We start from the raw sequence: 9500 nt of genomic DNA, 5'->3' as shown, positions 1-9500 counted from the left end.
TTAGTGTGTTCAGGATTACAGTCTTCAGCCTGCATGTTTCCCCTGCCATTGCAAAGGTGTAAAGTTGGTTGAACATAATAAGATTTTGCAGTGTAGCTTTATTCAGTAGTAAGCTTTTCCCTCAGTGACTAGCAAGACTAGAGCGGCATCTGGTTTAACACGGCTCTCTCCCTGCTGCCGTTATAATCCAAATTAGGAAGTCCCATACCTTTTATAAAAAGAAACTTGCATTGGAGTGATGGCAAGCAGAATGTTGATGGATTTGAGTTAATGATGTTTTGAATTAAGTTTGCCTCCTTGAATGCCCGAGCATAATTCGCACGACCCTTGTAGAAAGTTGTAATGTTGACCTCCCCAAAGGCCTTTGCTTGTCTTTTCAAAATTCAGGAGAATTATTGGTTTGCTTTTGCAACTTATTTCTGACCCTTTATTTAAGCTCATAGTGTTTCATTCAGGCTGGAGGACTGTCTCTTGTTCTGAGTGTTACGCTGTGAAATTTGTAAGCAAACTGGAATGGATTGACAGGAGGGCAACAAAGATGGTCAGCTGCATGGAAAACGAGTCTGATAAGGAAAAGCTGAAGGAACTGAGTGTGGTTTTCCCAGAGAGGACTCAGGGAGACCATGATGGCATTCTTAAAAATACTTGAAGGGCTGTCTCATAAAAGAGGCTTTGTTTCTGCTACTAGAGGGCGCAGAGTAGATCTAATGGACTTAAGGTTCAGGAGGGTAGCTTTCAGTTGACCATTAAGTTCTCCTATCCGTAAACTCAGTTCAACAATGGACCAGTTGCCTAAACGGATGGCGAAGTCTGCCTCACTAGAGGGCTTTAAACTGCATCTGGACAGCCATTTCTTGGGAGATGTTCTAAGCCAGCTTTTCTCAGCCTGGTGCTCTCAGATGGTGTTGGGACCAACTCCCATCAACCCCAGCCAGTGTGACTAATGGCTGAGGACGATGGCAGTTGTAGTCCAAAGAACGTGGAGGGCACCAAGTTGGGTGAGGCTGCTCTAAACTGGACTTTCCAGCTCCAGCAAGAAGTTGACAAGATTCCTCCAACTCTAATCTTACCTATATTTATGGCCCAACACAGCAGTTTTGCCTAGGTGCATATTAATTACATGCAAATGCTATTTAAATCCTGCTTTCAGAGTGCAGGATCTAATATCAGTTCCTCTGGATGGAGACCAAAAGCATAATGTATGTCCTTGTGCCAGTAAATGCTGTTCTTATCAGCACTGCCTTGTGATTTCTGGAATCTCAGTGAACTTGAGTGTTCTAGGGCTTGCCAGGCAGCTGCCACACCCTGCTGCCTGTGCACAAGCGATGCCAGCAGGAAGGAATTTGGGGTCTTGTGTGTTGTTGAGAAATCAGGTCACCTTGAATGGCACTCCTCTTTTAACACACTCTGTACTAGAGTTTCCTGTATACTCTGTCCTAAAGGAAGGTTGGAGTCAGTATCACTGTTCCAAATATTCCTTGTTTCATTCTAACACTGCTTCTGAGTGTATTGCAAGACGAGGACACCCTAGAAAGGGAGATATGTTTGCATAAACTTGTTTGAGCACAATTCTTCAATTTAGCCCCCATTTTCTCCTTCATGGTAGTAAGTGCCAGATGGTACTCAGGCCAGATACCTGAGTAAAGTGCACAAACATACCTACTTCTGGTCTTAGACATCCCTTGTAAAGAAATCTGTTGTATTACAGAGCTCTAGAGCTTAAAACACTTAACCTTGTCCAAAAGGTGCTTGTCCTTCAAGTGAGCAGTTAAATCTCCGAAGTGTGTACATGGAAAAATAACTTCCACTCCCCCCCCCCTTCCTAATCTCATTTTTCATTAAAGAGGAGCTCGTTTTTCTCCCTTAAAAGAATTATATAAGCCACTAGAGGTCTTGGACCATTTCATGCTGATTTGCTGCGTGACTTTTACATATGGCAAGGCACAAGAGCAGGGCTCAGGTTAGCACATCTCCCCTCACCGTATGTCAAAAGCCTACTGCCTGGATTGGACTTTTACGTACATCCTTCCATGCATCTATGCCTCACCCACCTGTGGTGGATGAGAGAGCATAGGGACTGGACATAGCTGCATGCGTGCTTCAAGCCCAGTCCCTTCGGCACATTCTTGGGCTGCCCAAGCACAACCTGTCATGTGCAAACTGGTTGTTTGAATGTGAGACAAGTGGGGAATAAGTGGAGAAGAGTTGGGTTTGTAGAACATGTAACCCAGTCTCAGTGCAGAGCCCTCCCTACCTGAAGTTCCAGTCTCATTCCATATAGCCATCTTCCCCCTTCTAACCAGGTTAAAACCAGGTTACTTCATTCCAGTGATAGTGTTGCCATAACGAAGCAGCAGGGGAAAATCAGCTGCCAGAGGTTTCTGTCTCGCCTTTGGGTTTTTTCCTCAGCTCTCTGTGCTTCTGCTCAGTACTTCTGAGACATTTCCATGGAATCAACTTACTGACTCCATTAGCTCTCCTTTTGATTTAAAATACTTAACATCATGCTTTTTAGCAAAAGCTTGCCATGTGATTGCTTCCTATTCTGTTCTCGGCCTTCACTCTGCACACCCTGTTTGTTCCTGCCTCCTAGTAACAGCACATAGCTCTTCTGCCTATGTAAATGAAGTTCGCTTTCTTCCAAGTTGGACTCTGACAACATTCTGCCGCTGGCAACTTCACACTGAGCATGACACAGTGCCACACAGAACATTCCATGACATCACAGCATCTTAGCCAATGGCTTTTGGGGTAGCAGACAGTAGGTAGCAGGTTTTGGCCTTCGATAAATAAGAAATGTCGGGAAATAGTTAAACATAGAAATATTTATTGATATTAAAAGCAAATTCTAGTAGTAGAATACGAAATTCAGAAGACATTTTAATCAAGATATATATATATCAGTTAAGGCATACATTCCAGTCTCGTGTCTGTAATAAATATGCTATAAAATATTACAGAATATTCTTCTTTTAACTATTTAAAAGGAGTAGTACCCCATATATATTTGAACTGATGGCAATGGATATAGTAGTATAAGGTTAAAAAGAAAAGAAATATATAAACACTATTTAAAATATCAATTAAATTATAAAATGGCAAGATCGTTTCTATCTTCAAGGTCCCTTCCAGAGGGCTTGGATATAAAAGGCACTCTTGTTAATATACATTAGCTGATTTTCAATCTCTAGTTAATTCATTGCAGTTTGCTGCAGATCCCATGCAGCCTGTTGTACAGCAAAAACAGCTGATTCTCTGCCCAGTGGCTGCATTTGTTTCACACAAGTTGTAAGAACACATGGGCTGTATCTGACCAAGTCATCCCATCAGCCCAAGGACTTCTGCTTGCACAACGGAACTTCCTCTTTCTCTTCCTGAATGCTGCCGCACCTCCAACCACAAATCTGTTCCGGAGTTTTGGAGGAACCACTATAACAGATTTGGGGTGCACAGGGGGAGGAGGAGTTCCAGTGCACAAGCAAAAGTCCTTGCGCCAACAGAACAACTTTTGGATGCAGCCCTACTATACTTTTGGGATTTTGTCATGAGGATTCCAAAACTTTGAAAGCTGGAACCGTTTAAAGGCATTCTCAAATACGATTTTGAGACAGTTAAGATGTGTTTGTTGCATGATTGCTACAGGAAATAAGAACATCATTTCACAATCTTTAGAAACCATATTATTTCATTCCTAGATAAGACAGATGGAAAGGCAGATGTTGTTTTTAAGTTTGCAATTTGTATTTGACTTAAACACTTGGCCAAAGTTTGGGCGCGATCCGGTCCATGCCCTGGCCTAGGGCCTCTGTTGGGCCAGCTCAGCTCTCAACATGTTGGGAGGAAGACTAATCAGAAGAAGAGCAGGAAAGGAGGGAGTCCCACATATGCTATCTGCTCACATGAGAGAAGGGTTTGGGCCCCATGTACTGTCATTAACCTGTTCTTAACTTTTACAGAAACTTTACATACAGAAGTACTGCCTGTTTCTGTGCTCTGTCCCTTGTACGACTGAATAACATTCAGATCAGGTGGATTTGGTGAAATTGACTTCAATGGGTTTGTGTTATCTTAAATCCAACTACTACTACTACCACCAGCATTTTGTGAATTCTGCAGATAAGCTGTCCTCTCCAAGACAAATAGATGGGACTCTCTCTGCTTACAGAAGAGCATCTGGTTCCTCTTCTAAATCTATGGATGCTTTTCATGACCAAAGCACATGCTACGGTTCCAGAATCTGTAATTTGAATGTAAAATCTACGTGGGCTACAAAATACATTTCTCTTTGTATTCCATATGAACAATGTTCACATGTGGAAGAAATTAAGGCAGCAATCCTATACGCACCCGAGAATAAGCGGCATTAAACTTAATGAGACTTCTGAGTTAGCATGCATAGGAATGCACTGTTAAAAAAGGCATTTTTAGCAGACAAGGGAAATATTTAGTTACTATTCTGAAAGAATAAGGTGGACTAATACCAGTGTGCTAGCTCTTGTGCCTAACTCAGTGTTGGGCTTCAAGTGCCTTTTTTATTTTAACTACAGCAGTTAAGACTGAAGAGAAGGAATATATCATGCTTCCCCCCCCCCCTATGCTAAAGTCTCATAATAAATTTCATATGCAGTCACAATTGACTGAAGCACTGGCACAAACAACCACTGCTTTTGTAAGCGTATTAATATTTGTATAACAAATCGTGTTTGCACTCGAATGCCTAGATCACATTTCGGAAGAACCTTAGATTAACCAGAAACCTCAATGAGGTTTAGTGCAACTATTACTAAATTGTGAGAATATGACTAGCAGCTGGAATTACCATATAGCCCCAGGGATGGCTGATCTGTTCTGCATTATGGAACAATCTTTGCCAATACAACATCCAGTCTGCATTCATGAAGGCTAGGGATTCACTTAAAAAGCTTGGATTCAATAAAAGTTCCAGGCTGTTCCAAAGAGCTTCACATATTGAATGCGGCAGACAAACCTCAGCAATGGATTCATGGTATCAACTTCAGACCACAACACCCTAGTTCCCTCATGGCACCTGCAATGTTTACCGTCCAATGTGTAAAAATCTAGGAGTTCAAAAGTAGAACAATGATCAAACCTGCGATGTTGGATTTATCAGCATCATGCTCTAACCAACTGAGCTGTACAGCGAATTTTCTGCCTCAGGTGCCAAAATAACTTGACTGGCTTTGGATACTATGCACTTTGAACTGGAGGGCAGGGCACTGTTTGCTGTTCTGCCTCAGACAACAAAGTGCTCTGAGCTGGCCCTGCAACCCCTGCTAAGTGTTAAATCAACTTCCCAGGACTCTCCAAATTGCTTGCAACAGTTTGAAAATTGATTTGAGATGATGGAAGAAATCTGATGTGGAATTATGAGGGTTTCTGCAGATGAATCAGGATGCTGGTGTTTATTAATAATCACCATAATTTAAAAAACAATGTCGCATCAACCCGCTAAAAGGGATATGAAAGGCCATGCCAAAGTTAGGCAGAAAGTAAACTTCCCATTTAGTGCTGCTCAGGAGGAGGAGGAGGAGCAAAAGTCCAACTTCATCCCCAGCTTGCTCAATGCTATTAATTAAAAGCAACAAAGAAGAACAGATAAATAACTCTAAAATTTTCAGCTGCATAATTCTGCACAGTTCAGACAACCTCTTTTGAAAGGCTGTGGTAAATCAGTATATGGCTTTGGACTCCCATAATCTTTCTCTTTATATATATATATATATGTACAATAAAATCTCTTCTATGGCTTTCCTTTGAAATTAAGAGGAAATTTCCTAATAACTTCAGAGATGGGAAAGCTGGGAAGAAAATGCCCACAAACAGCAGAAAATTTCAAAGTAGAAGATGTAGAACAGCATATAAATCAACTGAAAGAGCCCATCTTTAAAAACCAAGACGCACTTGGATAAAAGCAAAATTAATTATTTTTTCCCAGTGACATGTAGTACTCAGTTAACACTTTCCAAGCTTTCGGCGCCATGAATCCTTCAGGGGGGTTTTCGCCTTCACGAGCCAGCTTCCTCATGCGTGTGCCAGAAATGAAGTCAAATTCATTGTGCCTAGTAAGCAAAAAAAGTTATCCATGAAGACATTACAAATACAGTTCTACCTTGGTTTTCGAACAGCTTACGGTAGTTCTCGAACATTTTGGCTCCCGATCGCCACAACCCCAGAAATTAGTGTTCTGGTTTGCGAACTATTTTTGGAAGCCCAACATCTGACAGGGCTTCCGTGGCTTCAGAAGCCGTGCTTTGGTTTCTGAATGTTCTGGAAGTCGAAGAGACTTCTGGAACGGATTCTGTTTGACTTCCAAGGTATGACTGTAGAAAGAATGAAATACCAGCAGCAATGCACAGAAGTTGCAACTTTTTGGTTCATCTTAATGAACATACAAATGAGATAAATATGGTTGCAATGGCCTCTCCAAGAATCCTAGAACTGAAACCCAGATTTCAAGGTTGTGCTTCACAATATCACGCAGGAGCAAATCAAGCCCATGAACCAGAACATAATGTTCGCTGTGCTATTTCTCTATGGGCGCTTATCGACTGGGCAGGTCTTTTCGCAAACTCTGATTTTGTAATTTTCCAAAATGAATCTTGGACAGAGCGAGCTGCCATGCAGCTACAGGCAGTTATATTTCAACATACTGGCTAATCCAAGACCCAGAAACAGATTTTTCAAACATTTTCACATGCTGCAAAATGAGCCTCCTCACAGTTTTGAGCAATTTGAATTAACAACATATACTTTTCTTCATCTGTGAGGCTTCCATTGCCTTTCAACATATCTCATGCCATTTCATTTGAAGTCTCATCATAGTTCATGAGGAGGAGAATGTGGGAAAGAACCGTTTCTGATGCAAATGAGCACATAGGCCTAGGTAAGCCATTAGAAAACCACTAAGCCTCTGCTACAGGTGGTCCTTTACTGTGTCACTTACCTGTCCGGATCATAGAAGACCATCGCCTTTTGTACTATGCTGTATGCTGCTACTCGGAAGGGAATGATTTCCACAGAGTTCAGTCCTGGAGCCATGCTGAGCACCTTCCCACCTTGTGTGGGTTCGTACAGATCTTTCTTGGTCTCTGGGTGAGGCATACCGGCCGGATCTCGGCCCACAATGTAGAAATTGGCTCCAGCAATCATCCGAGCCCGACAGTGCCACTGGACCTGAGGACACGCCACAGGATTAGAGTTTGACGGATGGATGGATGGATTGAGTTTGGCTGAAAAAACTTTGAGGGATCATAGAATGGTAGACTTGGAAGTCCACAACTCCCTGCAATGCAGGAATCTCAGCTAAAGCATCCACGACAATGGCCATCCAACCTCTGCTTAAAAACTTCCAAGGAGGGTTGGATGAAAACCCATAACAAATTCATGCTCCTCCCTCAACTTTCAGCAGCCATTCCATCACACTATAGGAGAGGAGAAAAGACAGGCTACAGGACTTCTCCCTTGGCTTTGCTGGAAGATCAGCAATTTTACTCCCCTTTCCATTTGCCCCCTGCTCCATATGCTCACCACAAAATCCCTGTAACTAAGAATTAGTGCCTGAACTTGATTTTGCCTGCTCCCTCCCAACCCCTCTTTTGTGTTGCATCTATAGTGAGCCTGGGGACGCAGGTGGCGCTGTGGGTTAAACCACACAGCCTAGGACTTGCTGATCAGAAGGTCGGCAGTTTGAATTCCTGCCATGGAGGGAGCTCCCGTTGCTTAGTCCCTGCTCCTGCCAACCTAGCAGTTCAAAAGCACGTCAAAGTGCAAGTAGATAAATAGGTACCGCTCTGGCGGGAAGGTAAACAGCGTTTCCGTGAACTGCTCTGGTAGCCAGAAGCGGCTTAGTCATGCTGGCAACGTGACCCGGAAGCTGTACGCCGGCTCCCTCGGCCAATAAAGCGAGATGAGCGCTGCAACCCCAGAGTCGGTCACGACTGGACCTAATAGTCAGGGGTCCCTTTACCTTTATAAGCTTGAGGGCTGCGACTGTCTTCTCACTGATATTTGTAAGCCCTTTTGAGCTTACAATGGTTTTGCACCAGTTTGCAATGTTTATCTCCAAAGAATCCTGGAAATAATACTTTAGGCGAAAATCCTATACACATTTACTTGAGAATAAGCCCCACTGAACTAAGTATGCACAGGATTGTTCTGTTAGTGAGGGCATTGATAATGTTCTGTTGGAGATTTGTAGTCCCCATCACTGCAGCTACAATTCCCAGGGAATTCCCAAGACTTAAGAGAAATAATTTAAAAGGAAAAGAATCCCATTGTAGGGAGAAGCAAAGGAGGACAGCAAAATGATGCATACCTCTGTTGGTCCAGCATACAACATTGGAGAAGGGAAAATGGCCACAATGGTGGACTTTGGATCCAGCACGTGCTCCTCCAGCACTGCAGCATGCTGCTTCATGCGCCACTCGAGGGGCACATCATCATCCTTGGTCCATCCCCCGAGAGGGTGCAAGAGCAGCACAGGATGCTTATAGCCCCTCTCAAGGAGGCGCCGTTTGGTATCCTGCATCAGCAGGGCATGTCCGTTGTGCACAGGGTTGCGCAGCTGGAAAGCAAACACCGCATCTGCAATGTAAGAAGTGGGAAATGCAGATGTGGGAGGATCCAGGACATGCAAAACTGCACCACAATGCTAAGCAGTGAAAAGTAGATGATATGGACCTACATTAAACGCAGCAGCTTTTAATATTTACAGGCTTAATAATAATATAAAACATACACACACAGATCCCTAAACCAGGGTTGTTATAAAGTAGGGATGGGGAACCTGCACCCTTCCACATTGGATGTTGCTGGACTGTAATTCCCATCATCCCTGACTGCTGGTTCCCCTTCCCTGTTAATAAAGCCAACATCAGCACTGGAATTCTAGCATGAATATCATTCACTCCTGGGAGGCCTTTGACTTTCTATAGTAGGAAACTTCCCCCCCCCCAAGGCACGATCCAAAGAACATAACTTTTCATTCATTCTCACCCCCCCCCCCATGAAAGAGAGAATCACATTGTGTTCATTTCTAAACATTTTATGGTCCGCCTCATTTTCAACATCTCTTGACTTGCACAACAACAAAAATCCTAATAAAAGAACAATAAAGCTGTCACAGAGACACTTGCAAATCTGCACATCAGGAACAACCATCCTAATAAGAAAATTCAGCATCCTAAATCAGAACCTCTCTTAAACATTGCTCTCCAACAGAGCTGCTCAACGCCAGCTATGCGCTCAGGAAAACTCCTGTTTTACTGCCTTTCTCAGGCTTCAAAAATGCTGCTGTCCCATCATTTGGAAGGACAGGACAGCCACCACTGTGTTAGTCTCAGTGGACCAAAGAGCAGGGTCAAACCATTTGCTTCGGCAGAACTCCTGGAGGGTGGGAATAGATGAAGGCAGGAATTGGTACCTGGATGGTGCAAATCTTTTTAACATGTTACTTTAGTGGGAGACGCCACTTGGGCTCA

At 43.2% G+C, this 9500-nt stretch overlaps 1 protein-coding gene across 2 annotated transcripts in view; it reads right to left on the bottom strand.

The window, feature by feature from the left end:
• Positions 1 to 2810: 2810 nt before the first annotated feature.
• PAPSS2 (3'-phosphoadenosine 5'-phosphosulfate synthase 2) overlaps positions 2811 to 9500 on the bottom strand; it is a 43110-nt gene continuing 36420 nt past the window's right edge. For both annotated transcript variants that reach the window (XM_083503090.1, XM_083503089.1), the window contains 3 exons: positions 8336 to 8604; positions 6965 to 7194; positions 2811 to 6080 (listed from right to left, as the gene is read on the bottom strand). In XM_083503090.1, coding sequence (XP_083359216.1) covers positions 5939 to 6080; positions 6965 to 7194; positions 8336 to 8604 — 641 coding nt within the window. In that variant the 3' untranslated portion in view covers positions 2811 to 5938. The remainder of the gene's footprint in view (positions 6081 to 6964; positions 7195 to 8335; positions 8605 to 9500) is intronic.

The sequence above is a fragment of the Podarcis liolepis genome (genome assembly GCF_965112155.1).
Source record: "Podarcis liolepis genome assembly, chromosome: 5".
Taxonomy (NCBI): Eukaryota; Metazoa; Chordata; class Lepidosauria; order Squamata; family Lacertidae; genus Podarcis; species Podarcis liolepis.
This window is presented reverse-complemented; position numbering and strand designations above follow the sequence as displayed.